The 18,332-nt window shown below is 36.9% G+C and overlaps 2 protein-coding genes across 6 annotated transcripts in view; both read right to left on the bottom strand.

The window, feature by feature from the left end:
* The window catches only part of LOC118747618 (DC-STAMP domain-containing protein 2), a 4,838-nt gene extending 3,869 nt beyond the window's left edge, over positions 1 to 969 (bottom strand). The window contains exons 1-3 of the mRNA XM_036481667.1: positions 662 to 969; positions 261 to 571; positions 70 to 190 (exon numbers count right to left, since the gene is read on the bottom strand). Of these exons, the coding sequence (XP_036337560.1) occupies positions 70 to 190; positions 261 to 571; positions 662 to 969 (740 nt within the window). The remainder of the gene's footprint in view (positions 1 to 69; positions 191 to 260; positions 572 to 661) is intronic.
* Positions 970 to 10,868: 9,899 nt separating this feature from the next.
* The window catches only part of LOC118748022 (3-phosphoinositide-dependent protein kinase 1), a 66,224-nt gene continuing 58,760 nt past the window's right edge, over positions 10,869 to 18,332 (bottom strand). For all 5 annotated transcript variants that reach the window (XM_036482298.1, XM_036482297.1, XM_036482300.1 and 2 more), the window contains 3 exons: positions 16,698 to 17,810; positions 16,344 to 16,618; positions 10,869 to 12,802 (listed from right to left, as the gene is read on the bottom strand). In XM_036482298.1, the coding sequence (XP_036338191.1) occupies positions 12,506 to 12,802; positions 16,344 to 16,618; positions 16,698 to 17,810 (1,685 nt within the window). In that variant the 3' untranslated portion in view covers positions 10,869 to 12,505. The remainder of the gene's footprint in view (positions 12,803 to 16,343; positions 16,619 to 16,697; positions 17,811 to 18,332) is intronic.

Raw genomic sequence — 18,332 nt, 5'->3', positions numbered from 1 at the left:
AAAAACACGAAATAAAAGGAAATTAAAGAAATTATCCTTTGGTGTATCCCTTTTGTTTTTTAGTGATACCTGCAGTCCTTCATCGCATCATCGGCGATCTTCATGCAACGGTCGAAGGGTGTGCCAAACTCCTTATTGCAGAAACTAACAATGCTGTTTAACCATTCGAACATGACCTTGATGCCGCTCACTACCAACCACAAAAGAAAACCCAAATGAATGCAAGTTTCTCTGCAAAATTTTTTCGGAAACGTCCTTACAAACGACCAGCACCAGCTCCTTTATACGGTACAATAATAGTTCGACTCTTTTGACAATTTTCTTTATATTATTCATGGCTACTTGGACGGCTTTTTTAATAGCTACCAGCGGCTGTTTCATGACCTCCAGCATTTCTTCCAGCGCTTCCTTCAGTTGCATCTGGCCGCAGGATAAGCTGCGGGTGAGCACGTCTACGTTGCGCAGAATATTCATCGTCGGTCCCGTAGCGACCAACAGAAAAGCAGATGCGATCAACAGGGACCGTCCCTTGGAGCTGCACAAAATGGGTATACACAACGTGACAATGCAGCTATGGGACAAATCGGGGGGACGATTGTAAGTACATATCTATATAAAAGTCCATACCTTTAGAATATTAAAGGATCTGCATAACTCTTACCGCACATTACGGCTGTAGGAGAGCAGCAGGAACACCAACATGGCCACATTGCATTTGAGCCATTTTCCCTTTGGCAGCTGAATGCATCCAGTTTCGTAGATATGCCAAGCCACGACCAAGCCTACCCCAATCAGATAGCCGCACATCAGCAATGTTACAGCGGTTTTGCTAAAGAATTTGCCGTATTTATGATCGTGGGACTTTGGAACTGATGTGACTGATGTTGATTTAGTTGTTGTAGATGTAATGTCATTTGTCGCACTGGTCGTTGTTGCTGGCCATACCGAAGTGGACATATCCTCGGACATCTTTGCTCTTTTTTTTATCTTTGAAATAACAAATTCAAGGGTTTACAAAAGTAAATTGAATGTCTTATAAATAATTTTAAGCTTGAGTCAAGGCATATTGGCTTGAATAGAAGGCAATGACGTATGTACATATATATTGCGGGGGTGTCCAAGTGGTTTCATACTCATAGCAGAGGCGTTCCTATTACAGTAAACTCAAGTAAAGTGATCAATGTGTCAATAAGAAAAGATAAAGAATAACTCATAATAAGGCAACAGAGGCGGGTTTTTCTTGACAATTTTCTTCAGAGATATGTAAAGGCTTACCTACACTGAGGGTAAAAAATATTAAAATCAAATAGAAACGTAATTGATCTTACTATAAACGTCAAGGAAAGTACTGTATATTGGTAAATATTCAATTACGCGATTATTAAAATGACCGCGTTAGTTCTGAAAACGCATCCGTGAAGTGAATAACCAAGACAAAAAACTAAAAAAAAAAATATTTAACTTCTACGCTGCCTGCAGTGGAATTCGAATCCTGACCATCTCTGGATATCAACCAATTGTGGCATGCATCTTTGCGCACTCAGCTACACCCCGGCATATAAATTTGCTTTCAAATGTTGAATATCCATCAACACCACAGCACGCGATTTGTACTATGTATGAATGTGTGTGTTGTCACCGCTCTCAGAGCGGCGCTCTGCATGCTTGGGGTGCGTATGTACACTCATATGTTAACAGTCAAATACGTGCGTAATAAGTTTTGTATGAAAATATTATTTTTAAATTCGAACATTTTTAAACGATAATCAAATATAAAATATTCATTTTTACTATGCATTATTTCCCTCAGTGTAAGCATCACAGGGGCTATGAAAACTACCCCAACTGCTGGCATGGAAGCGCTGTTAAATTTACCACCACTACAACTGGCAATACAAGAGAAAGCTGCAATCCAAGCACTCTCAATCCACACAAAAGAAAAATACAAACGAGGAATTCTTACTGGACACCCAGAAATTTTAAATAGGGTCGAAAATGCTACACATATGACCCAGGCAAGTGATCACACAGACGCAGTACTCAGATTTACCAAGAGATGCAAGGTCATTTTCCCATCAAGGGATGGGTCCAAAACGCTTTAGGTTGTAGGAGCAGGAATAAATATTGGGACCTAGAGCACATAAATCAATAACTCGTTAAGTGCAGATACCGCAATTTTCCATGCGGAGCTCTTTGCTGTAATGGAAATGGTGGAAATCTTATCCAAAAGAGGACTCAAAAGAGTCAAAATCAAAATAATCTCAGACAGCCGATCATTCCTCAAAGCCCTAAGAAGCTACACATTTACATTAAAAGTCCTCATCGAGTTTTCGGAAATACTCTACCTAATTTTTTGCTCGCTCTGAGCGCCCTGTATTTGTTTTCCTTATCGAAGCTCAGAGAACGTATATTTATAAATATACGTTCTCTGTCGAAGCTACCAACCATTCACAATAGGTTATTCGTTTTGTGAGTCATTCTGCATCAACGTTAACGTCAGAAATGTGTTAAATATTTTTCAATAGATGTCGCCGTAAAAAGTATGAAAATGCCAACAGAGGTTTTAAATTTAAAAATAAATTCGCCTTTAACGACCTTTTCACAGTGATAACTGCTGCACTCACGTGTTTTTGTTTTTTCTGAAAATGGCTTAAAATTTTTAAGCGATTTCACAAAAAGCAGAAGGTTATCAGTTCGTCGAAATATATAAATGTGTATATATATTTCTTTATGTAGGTATGCTACTGCATAACTTTGGACCACGTTAACCGATTTCTATAATTCTATTTTTTAAGGAAAGGTATTACCTCACAAGCCCCATCCTAATTTGCTTTAAATCCGATCATTGGATCATGAAGAGATTAACGATAAAAAAAAAAATTATTTGTTAAAGAACTTTTCCACTGAATTAAAAACACTCCGAACTTAGTTTTTTTCTCCATCTCCTTTTTATTCTATACCTCTTATATTTATTTATAGTTAAGACTCTCTATGCTTATTCATACATATTCACATTCTCGCGCACTTTCGCTTATTAGTTTCATTTTAAATTCTATGCACATATCGACCGACGTCTCCAAACGATGCCATGCTAAGTTACCTAAGGCTTCGCATATTATGGTTTGGATCGATGTCGATGTGTATGTACGTAGGTATGTAGATTTGTCTTACATACATAGGTTTTAGTCCATTTTTACAAGCTTATTTTATTTAAATACAATGATTTAATTAGTTGAAATTAATATTTTTTTCCTCAGCCTGGATAATATACATACATATTTATACAAATACAGTTTTATATACCCATTGTACATTGTGTAAATTTTGCATTAAAGAAAAATTATTTAACTAAATATGTACATACATATCTATCTATTGAAAAAAAAAAACTGGATTGGTTGTTAATCCCTCTTCTGTCTCTATTTTAGCTGAAACTTTGCAGATTTTTCATAATTTTTGCACAAAGTTTGAAATCTGGATTTATGTGGGGTTTGTTATATAATGAGCTAGACTTTTATGGAAAAATAATAAACAAAAAAAAAATACCCAAAATTGATCAAAATGTTGTTGGCTTAATTAGCTGATCACAAGTCTAGATCCTCATAATTTTTATTAAATATAAAAAACAGAAGCCAAAGAGACATAAAACAAAGTAAATAACTAAAAAAAGTAAAAGGTTTGTATGAATAACGGCAAATGTCCGTATCCTAAATTACATTAAGCACTCGCACATAGTAATATTAGGTTTGTTCCACCAGCTATGCGAAGTCTGAAAAAACACTCTTGTCAAAATTTTAAAAAACTAAGAAATAATTTACGCGACAAATGTGTTTGTCGAAGTTTACACCAAACTGGTTCTGCAATTTTTGTGTAGTTTAATGTAGTTTAATTTGTCAGATTGTTTGCCTTATGCTTGCAGTTTGAACTTAGCTCGAGTATATTTTTCGAGTAGCTCGTGGAACAAACCTAGGTATTTTATTTACTTCAAGTCTCAAAAAAGAAAATGTCTCCGTTTTTCAGGATGCTACGGTTCTTCAATGGCGGTACTGATCATCACTGTTTCAAAAAATTGAGTTCCAAAGCAGGTTTTGTTTTTTATACATTTCTTAGACACCATGTCAAACTATCGAATGTGAAAATGGGTACTTTTCAGGAGAGCAAACAAACTGTTGTAAAAAATGTTGTCGTCATTCGGAAAAAGTGTGGGCTTCGACATTTTCTTAAAACCAGTATCTCTGCTTCTAAAAAGACTAGAAATTCGACGGTTTGCCAACTTACTTATCATTCTAGATGTTATTTAACTAAATCAAAGAGGGTTGCCACCGGTTTGAAAAATTAAATTCAACTTGGATTCAGAGATTGTATTAAACTATGTCTCTCATAATTAGACTGCGGATTTTTATGCAGAAAACGAAGCCTAAAAATATGTACCACTTAGCTACAGACGAAAACTTAGCTACTTAGGCAGACGAAAAACGTTTAAGGTTTCAGTTTGAAAATATTTTGAAGGGGTTAAGAGAAAGGAAAACGTGCACATCTTTGAATTGTTTGCTAACTTTAAATACGTTAAGTTTAATTAAAATAAATTACACCTAAGGCAACACGTAGAAATTCCATACAATCAGCAAAGCGAGAGAAAAAAAGAAATGTCTAGTTTTTATTTTAAGGCACTTCGCAATTCTTTACGTTGTACATACATACATACATATAATGTAATTATGAAAATAATGTAAAAAGGCCCTAACTCATTGTTTTTCGAAATTTAGCGCTGCACGTAAGCGTGTAGATTGCGCACTAAGTATGTACCTAATATAATTTAAAACCAACTACTACGACATCAATAAATTAGTATCAGTGCTTATTAAAAACCAATTGCAATTGAAAACAGTTTTTGAATGTTTAATAACTACATACTCTATAAAAATTAAAAACAAAAATATTAGATTGGGCCTTCTAAACCGACTTCAAACAAAGGAGAAGGATATCTATTCGTCGGATTATTTTATTTTTTGGACCGATTTATATAATTTTTTTTAAAGAAAATGTGGTACCTCAGAGATGGTCTCATACTAATTTGGTTTAGATCCGATTAATGGGATTAGTAAAAATTAACGGTACTCTTAAATTTTTATATGCGAATTGAAGTCGGGTTTGTTTTTTGCTTAAAAATTACTTGTTATATTAAGCTTATCATATGTATGTATGTATGTGTTAATGCATAAATGAGATTAAAACGAAGCTTCTCCTAGATATACAAATCCAAATAAAAGCTCCGTTCTTGAAGATAAATGCATAATGTGCCTATTCAAGTGAATCGGAGCGTGTTTACTTAGTTGTTATTCGGTTCATAACGAAATAAATTTGTTGCCGGCACAGCTAGTTGATTAAGAGAATTAATGCGAATTAATAAGTAAATATAATCCTTCTAAATATTAATTTTTATACGCAGTCTACCTACATACATATGTATGTATGTAAGCATCTGTTTGTCTCTCTGTTATTACGAGTAGAATTAGTTCATTTACATTTCCTTTTTGGTTGTTGTTGTTTCCGACAGGGTGGGTGTATGATGTATTATGGAACGAATTTCCGTCATCCCTTGTCAAATTTGGTTTGGAGACAAACCGGTTTCGGCGTTGTGCCCTCTTCAGTGTCATTTTTCGTTCTGCATAATTTTTGTTGGTTGCTCGTATTTATACTCCTTGTTAACTACCTCTTTCTTTTGTTAGGTACGTCTTTTTAGTTTTGCAGTGTTTGCGGTACTCAATAGGTAGATGAATTGTTTTGGCTCGTTTTTGACGGCAGGTAGAAGTCCGTGATTTTTACCCCCTTTGTTTTTGCAGTCGGTGTATTCCCTTCCATATCTGTCCTTAATATTTTCTTGTTGTCATTCTTCTTCTTGTACAGTAGTTTTAGAGGTTCAAACAGTACGTCCGATGCAGTATTTATTTGCTCATTTATTATTTGTCCTTTGAAGGTCTTCTGTTTATATATTTCCATATTTTCTAATATATTCAATCTTTGTCCTTTATGTTGTACACGGAGAAGTTCTGTTGTTTGTCCAATCTTCATTGGTGTGCATTTATTTTTGATCATGTGATTCGCGAGGTTCGATTCTATTGCAGCCTCTGGTTTTCGTTTTTTCTTATTATAATCCCTTATGTGTTCTCGATACCTTGTTCTTATATTTCGCCCTGTTTGTCCTATGTAACTGTGTCGGCACTCACAGGTTAACTTGTAAACACCCTGTTTATCTAGCGGGTCTTCCTCGCTTATTTTCTCTTTCAATATATTTCCCACTGTATTCCTTGTTTTAAATGATGTCTGAATGTCGTACTTATGAAAGAATTTGGCAAGTTTGTAAGATGTCTTTCCTGTGTAAGTTAGAGCTGCCCAAGTTTTTTTTTACATTTATTTATTTATAATATCTGCTCAATTTCAATTGCACTAAAATAAACATACATATGTACATATGTATATTTCTTATTCCAAACTGCATCTCTGGGTTGTTTTTGTGTATAATTAATACGAATTTACAGCATTATTTGTACAATGTATTGTAAACACTCGCATACTATTTTATGGAAGTTATGGTACGCGCGAATGACTTGCCACTTTCATCCTTACCATACTTTTTACGTAGGCGATGCATAGGTTTCAGTTATTTTGACGTAAGTTGTATATATATCGCTCTGAATTTACCCTCCAACATGTATGTATGTATGTATGTACGTACATATCGACTGCTGAGTGGAAGATCGACCTATCTCGACAGCCAGTTCGAAAACGCCCTATCTCAAAAAACTTTTCAAGAACGCCCTATTTCAGAGTTTTATTGAAAAACACCCTATCTCAGAATTCGGTTCAAAAACGCCCTATCTTACTTCAAAATGTATTGAAAATGTGCTGACATAGGGCGTTTTTGAATCGGCAGCTGAGATAGGGCGTTTTTGAAACGAATTCTGAAATAGGGCGTTCTTGAAAAGTTTTTTGCGATAGGGCGTTTTCGTACTGGCTGCCGAGATAGGTCGATCTTCCACTCAGTAATCGATATGTATTATGTATTTCGGAACTGCAGTTTTACATCAACATTCGTGCTGTATAAAATTAAACACTGAACATTGAAGAGATTCTAATCCGGAATTCGGAGTGTAAAACACATACGTACGTATGTTTGTCTGCATATAGCAAACTGTAGCATTAAATACATACTTACTTACAATTATAACAAATTAATTCAATTTCAATTTGCTCACCACTGAAATCTGTCTTTGCTCACTCACATGGTATTGGCGACACGGCCGATTCTTATCGGTATCTTCTCCTACAAACTGTGGCTTATGCTTTTTAGAAAACAATTCACAATTCCAGCAACAAAAGCAGCAATTGGCATTTCGTAAAATTGGTACAAATTTTGATACAGTGACGATCGCCCGCAAGGAGCATAAACACCTACATAACAACTTGTTAATGCATCAAAAGTGCAATAAACTATAAAACCAAAATCTTTCATTGAATTTTACATTTCCCAAGCAACTCATCAACAATTTCTAGCTGTGCATACAAATTAAAGCAAGTAAAATTTTTCGACGCCTCGACAAGTGAAATTCCAAATCAAAATTCATTATCTTCATCTTCACAACTGGTGAACAAACCAACACTGCAAGCCAGCCCCCACTCGACGCCTGCTCTTCCAATTGAAAAAAAAATATGTTTTGTTTTTGTTTTTGTAAATTTACAGTCGACTTTTATTTTAATCAATAATTTTAATAGTAGATTTATTTTGGGGGTTCCTTTTTATTTTTGAAATTATTTCAAGGTTTTGTTGTTTTGTGAATTTCGCTTCTCAACTTTCTTCTTTTTTTTTTTTAAATAATTTAACTTAAAAACTAATATTTTCTTACTATGTTTTGCTCTTTTTTTTTTGAAATAATTTTTGCATAAATTTATCTTAGGTGTAAATAATAATCAGTATAGTAATATATGTATGTATTGTATATATAAATTAATTCATTAAAGTAACATAAATTAATTACAAATAATTCATCTATAAGCATTAATTTAATTAAATAAGAAATTATTTATTCGCTCGCTCTTAACTTGTTACACTACAGCGTAGTATGTATTTATGTATTTCATTATTGGTTAATGTATTTGTTTTAATTTCTTTCATTTTTCATGTTTATGTATGCAGGTATGTATGTATGTATGTATGTATGTATGATTGTAGTTATGCATATAAGAAGATAACATGAACGATGACAATCGAGAAAAATCAAATAAATGTTTTGCGTGCTTTTGTGGTATGCAATGCAGTTTACTACGAATTTAATATGCATATAATATTAAAAAATTAACGGAAAAAAACAAAGAACAACAAAAAGTGTTGGAGAAAATACAAACAAAAAAAATATACATATATAGCGGCTGCTAACTAAGCAAAATCTATAAATTATTGATTGATTGCATTTGTTTTTGCTTTTTAATTTCACTATAAACTAGGATTAATTTCAACTCTGCACATTTTTTACAGCATAACGCTAAATTCAGATTCACAAAAATTCATACAAATGGTGTGTGTGTGTGTGTGTATATATACATTAAATATATGTATGTATGTATATATGTTTCTACATTTCACATATTTTTCAATATAATACATACAAACAAAAGGTTAACGTTAAACTTATCGGCGCACGCTAGCAACAAACTCACGAATGTACTTATTTGCACTCTGCATTCAGCTGAGATTACAAATGTTCAATTTTTACTATTTGCTTTAACCTTTTTTGTCACTCGCTTTTCGAAAGAGAGATTTCAACACATTTTCCCAAAACCCTTAAAAATAGCAAATGGATTCTGTGAAGCAAAATCATAAGCTGGTTTTTGTTGGCTACGCATAGAACTAGATATTTTTGCTAGTTAAAACTAAGAGGTGGCAAATTAGATTAGATTTAATTTAAAGGGAGGTGCGGAAACGTTTAGCGTTTCACTTAATTTTATATACATACATAACAAAATTACTTAAGCTTTTACAAAGCGGCAACCAAACTGAGTTTACAAACATTTTACTAGTTTAACAGAACACAAACAAACAAACAAATGAACCAAAAAGAAATGCGCTGTTCACTACATACATATATTCTTTATTACAAGAAATTATTTTCTTTTTGTTTTTCTTCATTGTTTTTCGTTTAATTTCTTTAGAAAAATAACTTTCGAAATATTCATGCTTTCAGCTTCGTACACATCGAGTTTCATATTTTTTGCTAGTATCATTTAGTTAATTTGGTTTATTTGTTTTTGTTTTCTTGTCGTACAAAAAAACCCAAAATTAAATCAATCAAAAAAAAAAGGTAACTGAAATTGATCTTCGTTCTGTTTCTGTGTTTTTTTTTTCTGCAATACAAAAAGAATTTACGATTTTTAGATCATTTTCAACGGTATCTCAGTAGCTTTTGCTTGCTTGGCTTTGCTTTTTCCACTAGGAGGTCAATTTTGTTCTACAAATAGTTTAGTTACTTTGTTATTTCTGTTATTGCTGTTGTTGTTTCTTGTTTCTTGTTTCTGCTTGGTTACATTTTAGTTGCATTTTGTTTGCTATCTGTTTTGTTTTGCTATCTTTCCATATAGTACTTGTTTTGTTGTTGCTTTTTGTTTTGTCTACAATTAGATTCAAGTCTTATGCGTTGCGTTATTAGGGCAAAAGTTCAAGAGTGTAAACAAAGAAAAAGAAGAACGCTAGAAAACAAAAAGAATACAAAAGATCTATGAAATTCTACTATAAACTTCTCCTCATTAAAATTGAACAAACCACTAAACTGTTTGTGAATGTTTAAATACCTATGCATGTATGTTTGCTCAAATTGTCGCATGAAAACAAAAAAAAAAAAACGAAAATGCAAAGGCAAAGTCTAAATCAAATCAGTAGCACAAAACTAAGTTTGAACACGGCGGCGGCGTACGCGTGTATATGTATGTGTGTTTGTGTGCGAGGGGGCGTGCGTGTGCGGGGCTGGCGCGACGCCATAGGGCGCGTGGGCAGGTGCAGGTTCTGCCTCACGTCACGCAGGGCGCTAGCAGCAGTGGCTTTTGCATAAAAACAATGTACAATTTACAGTTTACAGCTTATAGCTATGAACACACTACATTTGCAACGCTTAAAATTCATTCTAATCGCATAAAAATAGTTTTTATTTTTTTAATGTTTTATTACCTTAGTTAATTATTTTGTAATTTAGCTAAATGTTGTATGCACGCGCACGCACTGGCGCCCAACAAAAACGATGGTTAGACCAGCGGCCGTGAGTGCCCCCGCGCACGCAGCAGATTGGATGTTAATTATTTTCTTTCGCGCGTGTGTGTGTGTGTGTGTGTGTGTAACTAACTCTTTACAATTACTTAGTACAACTACAATTATTTAGTACTAGCAATTCCCATCATACAACTTCTCGGCATGCTTCTTTCGCAATCAACATATGTACATATATCATCGCCGTCTTTCGCGCCGTCTATTTGTCGACAACCTGCGGCTATCATTGCACGTTGTCTCTTTACAAGCTTAAATGCTAAATAGTTTTTACAACGGCCACTGAAACTAAACCTTATGCGTTACAACACGCTTCCTTGCCTCGCGCAGCAGCACAATCACCCAGCAGCAACGGGGCAAATGGCCCACCGCGTGTGTATTGCTGCTATGCGTTAGTCAACTACCCCGTTGTCTCTTCCGTGTAAACATTCGTTCTGATGTATGTACATATATATGTAAGTATATTGAATTGTTGCATGAATAATTGGGGTAATCATAATTTTTGCAGTTAACATATGTATCTCATTACTGTTGTTTATAAATAATTACAACATTTTCATTTCATTTACGCCTCTTTATACGCCTGCATGTATGCAGTGTTTTTTGTTAATTGTTATTTTCCCCCCTCTTTTTTCTTTTGCTTGATCATTTATGTATATATATATATATAGTATAATATATGGTATAATTACAGTTATTATATATACGTTTTTTTAATTAAATTGTAGTACATATGGATGCGTTTACTTGACGTTGCATTGCACATTGCGCTGCTTTTCGCTTTGCTTTGCTTTGCCTACTGTCATATGTTTTGCTAGCTGCTTCTAGCAACGTTAATGGTATGCACGCTTAGTTTTAGTTTTATAGTTTTAGCTTAATAGTTTTCTCTCTCATTTTTTCTATGAACGAACGAACGAAGGAACGAACGAACGTACATACATACGTACGTCTGCATGTCTGCATATCTCCCCCCTGCTGGTGTATAATTCATTTAATTGTGACTAACTACAAAATATTCACATTTGTTTACAATTAGAATTACATTAATTTAAATTACATTTCTTCTCGTATATGCATGTATGTATGTTTGCAAGTGTGCTCGCCGCCACACCCACACACTATGAATGCTTGCTGAAAATGCTGTAAATATGTATTGTATCTATCTATATCTTTTGCATCACAGAATAAACAGTACACAAAAAAAAGCATCACGCACGTTGGTCGTAATATAGCGACCGAAACCGAACGGAGAATTTACCATCTCGTGAAATTGAAAAGCAGGAAACTAAGGTCCGCTTTGAAAATTAAGCGCCACACCGACCGTGCCACACACACAGATTTCGGCCCAAGTCGACAACTTCCGCTGTAAACTGTTTACTCTGTGATTGCATGCAATAATAATTTGTCTGTATTAATATTAGTTGGCTTCGGTGTCGTTAAGATAGCATATTCATATACATATATTTGTTTATTTCTGCTTGAATATATATAATTCGATTTACAACTTTTCAACCGTTTCACACCCGCATTCACTTATTTACCTGTATGTACATATGTACACAACGCTACGTTACGCCCTCAATTGTTTTGCTCGATGCAAATTGATGAATTGATTTAATTTCAATTCGTTGCATATCGCACTCGCATTTGCTACAATATCGCTAAGAATTGTTTACTAAATTTCTGCTATGACCTCCGTTATTTTTCTCCCCCATTCTTCCTCTCTCTTCCACTAATTCTGCGATTTAACCTTTCGTTTTCATGCTACAACTATGCTTTGCTATTCAGCTATTCGCTATGCTCTTTAAGTTGTATATACTATACATTAATTTAATTGATATTGTTATTTTTTATGTAATTAATAATTATTTTATGTAGATATTTGATGATTTCAACTAAATTTGTTCTAAACATTTTTTAGATGTGAACACAGCAACTTAACTTGCTTCCATTTTCTTCGCTTTTGCATACTACTGCTGCATATCTCCTTCTTCGCCGATTTGTTCAGTTGCTTATCAGGCTGCTGCATACCCCTGCGCTTACGCCCACGGACCGACCGACCGGACGGTGGTGGACCGCCCGCCCGCCCCCTGGGCTTTAACTGCAATTCTGTTTGCATTTGAATGGCGTTTTGGGAGTTTTGTAAAATTTTAGTTGCGTTTTCAGTAGATGTATGATTTCTGGCTGGCGTTTCATTCAATTCGACGCCGTTTTCGTCGTTCGGCCTGTTGCAGCGGCGATAGCTGCCGTCAACATGTTGCCGCTGCTGCTGCTGCTGCCGCCGGAGGTGCTGCTGCTCGCGTTGCTGAAGAGTGTTGGCGAGTTTGTTCGATGTGACGATTTCGGCGAGGTGCCTGTCGCTGTTGTCACCGCCGCCGCCGCCGCCGCCGCGCTATCGCAGTCTGGGTAGGTGAGTTTTCGCATTCTTTCAATGGCATCGACCCATTCGAGCGAATAGCCATCAGGATCGTCCAGATAGTACGTTCGGTTGGGCTGAAAAAAAAAAAATAGAAAATAAAATATTAATCACACTGAAATAATAGGCAAATACTTAGAATGAGGTAATACATATTTGCAAATTTCAAATGATTTAACAACTGAAGCTGACATAATTAAAAACAAAAGCAAAAACAAACAAAACATAAAAACACTGAGTTCATACACGTGCCTATACAAATTTTCTACACTCTCCATAGTCGTAGTTTAGTAAATTTTATTGCTCGTATACCTCGGATACAATGGCGGAGTCCCGCCGCCAAACCTCACTGCCTCCCACTCGAGCAAGTGGGCGCACGTGTCAACGCCAGCAAAGTTTACGAGCGAGCAACAGCGCATGCAGCGCTCGTAAAATTGGTCATTGCAGCTATTTGCAAAACTAATTTCAGCAAATATTTTATACTTATATGCATACATATGTACATATGTCCATACCTACTCGTATGTATGCATAATGCAAACACCTATGCCAGAACACCGAATTTTTATTTGCGATAATACTACAGCTCGTGTATACTATCTACATACATATGTATGTTCATAAATAAGTACAAATTATAGACATAGCTACATAAAGCCTCGGCACAGCCGTAGTGCAGTGCCCACACACCCATCCACCTCAGCTGGTCGCCGTCTTTGGTTGGCATGTAAATACATTCACGCCCACTTTTAATGCTATTCTATTCCCGCTCGTCTACGTCAGCGCCAGCCATATATGTATTCACTGACCGCAATAATTACACACACGTATGTACATACATTCATACATCATAAGACATTATTAGAGACGAACTACTGCAGCGGCTGCGAAGGTGGTGCTGGGTGTGCGAGGATCAGCTGAAATTTAATATTCTCAACGCTGCACACGCTAGCAAAAGTTTCTACCCAAAAGCACCCCGCCCCCCCAACACCGTATTCGCCTATTTGCTGCCTGCACGGGCGTCAGCTTTTCATGGCTCATCCGTCCGAGGGCAAAAAGGCATATGTTGCCCGTGAAAAATGCGTCATTGCCACCACCGACGAGCGAAGGAGGAATATTTGCGGAAAACTAAATATTTATTTCATTGTTGGCAAATTTTCAAAATGTTTGCGAATTATGTATACGAAAACGAAATTTGAAGATTCGCGCATGCATGAGTGTGCATTGGTATATATGTATGTACATATCGCGGTATATGATATACTCTATGCACAGAAGCACACACAGTTATGTACCGATATGGAAAAAATTATTGTGTAACTTGTTGTGCTTGCGTAAAAGCTAAAACTAAATTAACAAAACGTTTTAATGTCTCCCTTTGGAGTAGTAGCTGTGAACATTTGTATCGGAAACGTGTTACTGACACGCGCAAGCGGAATTACGAAACCTGGCGTTTAGCGCTTTTAACTAACTCCCCAATTGCGGCGGTGTCTGAGTGAAAGGCGATACGTTTGTTTTTCCCCCACTACACTAAAAACACAAACACAAACACAAATAAAGTTTTCTGCATAAAAACAAATCGCATTCTGAAATATGTGCAATGCTTACTTGTATTTTTATTGTACTTATTGCCTTGACGTTCTTTTATTATGAAACCAGACAATGCCGGACTGTGTAATTCGAGTGGCCAAAATACACCGACAAAAAACATAGACAAAATATTGGACAAAAAACATAGACAAAATATTGCACAAAAAAAAAAACAAGAGATGTTGGCGTGGCTGAGGAATGATATAACGGTTATTTTTCAATGTCAAACAATTATAATAGGTCCAGCTTCGATAGTACTTTTACTGCAGGCATCATAAGATAGAGCACGTGTGTATTCTTACAGCAAGGGTCCGATTATGCAAACACGCACCCCCCACCCTCTTAGTGATTCGTACAATGAAAAGCGACAAGTAGAAGGAAAAGGTAATTCTTCAGGTTGAAGTGATAAGTGATTTTCTGTTGGGTGTTGTTGCCTCTTTCGTAGGGGCGAAGAAAATTCATTTTATTTGCAAGTCAACATTTTTTGGACTCTTCGTTTTACATAAGTCATTGGACAGGTAAATAAATGTTGGTCTTTTACCACCATTGCTGTGAATAATCTGATAATTTGATGACGACTCAACCATACACGAAATTGCGAACCATGTAGAAGGTGTGTCTGTATGTTTGCGACACGGGCATACAATGGCTTTGTATGCAAAGCATACCAAATTGAAGAAGTACATATGTATAAATGGAAATAGACGACTGAAGCTTTGACGAATAAGCAAGCAGCTAAAGTGATTTATATGATCGCTTGACCTAAAATGGAAAATAGTTAAGAGAATGTTGTAGTAGAATGGTTTGCTCAGTGCGAGCAGCTTTCGCATGCTATAAATAGAAGTAATTAGAAGGAGGAGAAGTGAGCTAAATATATAGCAAGTTGAGCGACCGTCATATGGTAGTAATATTGCGAATAGCGACCAATTTCCTTGATCTTAGTCATCGGCCACGCGCACACACACACAAGAACTTTGGGCAGCAAAATTACAAGTTCAATAAACCACACATGGATTGAACAAACGCCCAACTATTTCCGCGTATTCAAGGCCGTTTGCTGACTGCTCTACTCTATTGTGGCTATTCACTTAAGCTTTACGCTCATTACAGTCGCTATATGTACGCCCATCTATGCATACATTCATCATACATATGTTAATATATGCGCAAAAATTAATAGTTTTGTTGCAAAATTGAAGCAAAACGAAATTAAAATGACAAATGTTTGAACCGACGTACATATATGTATATTCTATTTCGAGGTGTTTAAACGTTTTGCGCTATTTTTTTTTATTTTTCTTTCTTTGACCAAAACTACAACAGGTGTGTACTCCGCCACTCGGTGATGTAATTCACATTTCATTGTTGAAAATTGCAAATGAGTGATAGGTTACGTGACTGTGGCGGTGTCTATTGTGGCAGCATTTGTGGGACCATTTCGTAATAATTAGAGAGACATGGCGCCAGTTTGCTGTGGATACGCCTGCAACAACCCGGGTACACTTTCGACGTGTGCTCACATAAATATGTACATACATATGTATGTGCGTTTGCATATGCGATGGCGACGCGGTGAACAAACTGGGATGAATTCACGAGCTAAATTTAGCGTACTAAATGCTCATAAAAAGAATGCACAAACGAAAGCAAATATTTTCATAAACTCAAAAAGCGATAATCTTGTTTTAATACAAAGCAGCATACACTACTATCGCACGTCGATATGTATGTAAATATAATAAATAAACAATGGATTTACATTTGTATATGAACTTCGCTTGGTGTGTACTACTTTCACACTTCCAATTCTGCTGGCCTTGCATTTCCAGCTTGGCTTTTGATGATCTTATCAGTTGCATGAACTTGCACATTTAAAATATAATAAAAACATCCGCACGCTCACGCCAGATCTTTCTGATATGGCATTTCTGGTCAAAGGCACAGGCTGGGGGCTACACTACAGCTTTAGTAGTTTGGCGCTACATACTTAAATGCGATATAAGCGCAAATAACGTTAATAACACTTACCGTGTGCACAAAGAAGATTTTGAAGTTCTTGGGCTCAACGCGAAGTTCGGCGCTCCATGGTATTTCACCTTTCTTCACCATCTGCACGGGATCGATGTAGATCAGACGTGGGCCCGTTGTCAGCAGCAACATGCGCTTGCGTGCGAACAGCCCTTTGCGTTTGTTTATGTAGCCCCTCTTCAATATGACTTCGTTATCAGCGAAGACATGCCACTTGTCAGACTTTTGTTGCTCCAAACGTTTTTGCTTCTCAGCATCCGAAAGGTCGTAAATATCTACATTAATAAAAAAAAAAATAAAAAATTGTTAATATGCTATGCATGTGATTGCTGATTGTTGGCGTTCCATACTCACTTTTTACTACAGTCTTTTTCTCAATCTCTCTGCCATTCTGTTTGCAGTCGCCACTGCCAAGGGATGTGCCCAATTCCATGCCGAGCAAACGAGTCAGCTGCTTGTCGTCCAAGCCTGGTTCGAGGTTTTCCGGCATACAATATTGCGAGCGGAAGTCCTCGTCTTTCGAAACGCCCGGCAAGTATGGGTATATCGGAGGCGGCGTCTGCTGCCGCACTGTGACGAAATCGATGCCGTTGAAAAACGGATGTGAGCGGAGGCTCACATAGCTGCCATCACGGTCTTGTGCACCCAAGCGCTCATCAGGCTTTACTTTCAATAAACTTCTGACTAGATCCTCAGCATCTTTGTCGAAACCTTGGGGAAAGTCTAGATCGCAGGCTAAAATTTCCTTGAATATGACATAGTCGTTGCTGCCTCGGAAGGGCGGTAAGCCGGAAATCATCTGATAGACTATACAGCCGAGCGCCCAGAGATCAGCAGCCGGTGTTATGGGTCCATTTTGTAAAACTTCCGGCGACACATATTGCGCTGTACCCACAAAGCTGCCCTTGCGTCTGCGATTGTAGTAGCGCCCTGGTCGCCCGCTGTGCGCACGATCCTCATCGCTGCCTGTGTCATTGGTGTCCTCGGCATCCTCATCTTCATCCTCATCACTGCGATTCTGTGGGCGTCCGGTGCGCGACGTCGTCGTCGCCGTCGCCGTCGCCGTCACCGTAGCCGCAGCGGCAATACGCTCTTCGGGTTTGAAGATTTTTGCCGAACCAAAATCGGCTATCAGTGTGTGCATGTCTTCATCCAATAGAATATTCTCAGGCTTCAGGTCACGATGCACCACATTGCGACGGTGCATTTGCTCGCAAGCTAATACTAATTCGGCGACATAGTGGCGTGTGCAGTCCACATCGAAGGAGCCCACCTTGTTGATGTACGGCAACAGATCGCCGTTCTTGGCATAGGTCATCACAAAGTACAGCGAACGTCTGTCCTGGAATGTGCACGACAGATTCACAAAGCCGGGCACATTGGTCATCATGTGCATTGCTTCACGTTCACGCCGCACATACTCCTGCTTGTCCTCACGCAGGATGTGGCGCTTCTCACATACTTTAACTGAAATGAAAAGAGGTAAAGGAGGAGTTTATTAGTCAAGTGCTCAATAGGCGAAAATATAGTTTTTTAAGTGAGATTATTTTGAAATTTTAAATACTTTTAAATGCATTAAAAGTCAGCGACTGTAAGGCCTGAGAGCCGCATTAGCTTCACTCGCTTATGAGTGCTTTAATTAAACTCTACAAGAAAACATTCATATTGGGCTGCAGCGCGTTTGATGTGCTGTGTTTCCAGGTAGATAATTAAAAAAAAAAAACCCACACAAACACTAACAGGTATTAACTGTAAATTATTAAAACGTGCTGCTGAAAAAATGACTGAACAAAATTGACCGCTGCAGGAATCCATTTCGGACGCGCGTGCGACAATAAAATTCATGCAAATCTCACTGTGCCGATGAAAGAGACATGGCAGTGCAAAAAATAAAAAATAAAAAATAAAAAAAAACGAACTCAAACACACAAAACTTAATTACGACTTCGAAAATGTGCATTTCTAATTTTACAGCAACAATGCAGCAAC

The sequence above is a fragment of the Rhagoletis pomonella genome, unplaced genomic scaffold, assembly GCF_013731165.1.
Source record: "Rhagoletis pomonella isolate Grant_MI unplaced genomic scaffold, Rhpom_1.0 Rhpom_scaffold_00012, whole genome shotgun sequence".
Lineage (NCBI taxonomy): Eukaryota > Metazoa > Arthropoda > Insecta > Diptera > Tephritidae > Rhagoletis > Rhagoletis pomonella.
This window is presented reverse-complemented; position numbering and strand designations above follow the sequence as displayed.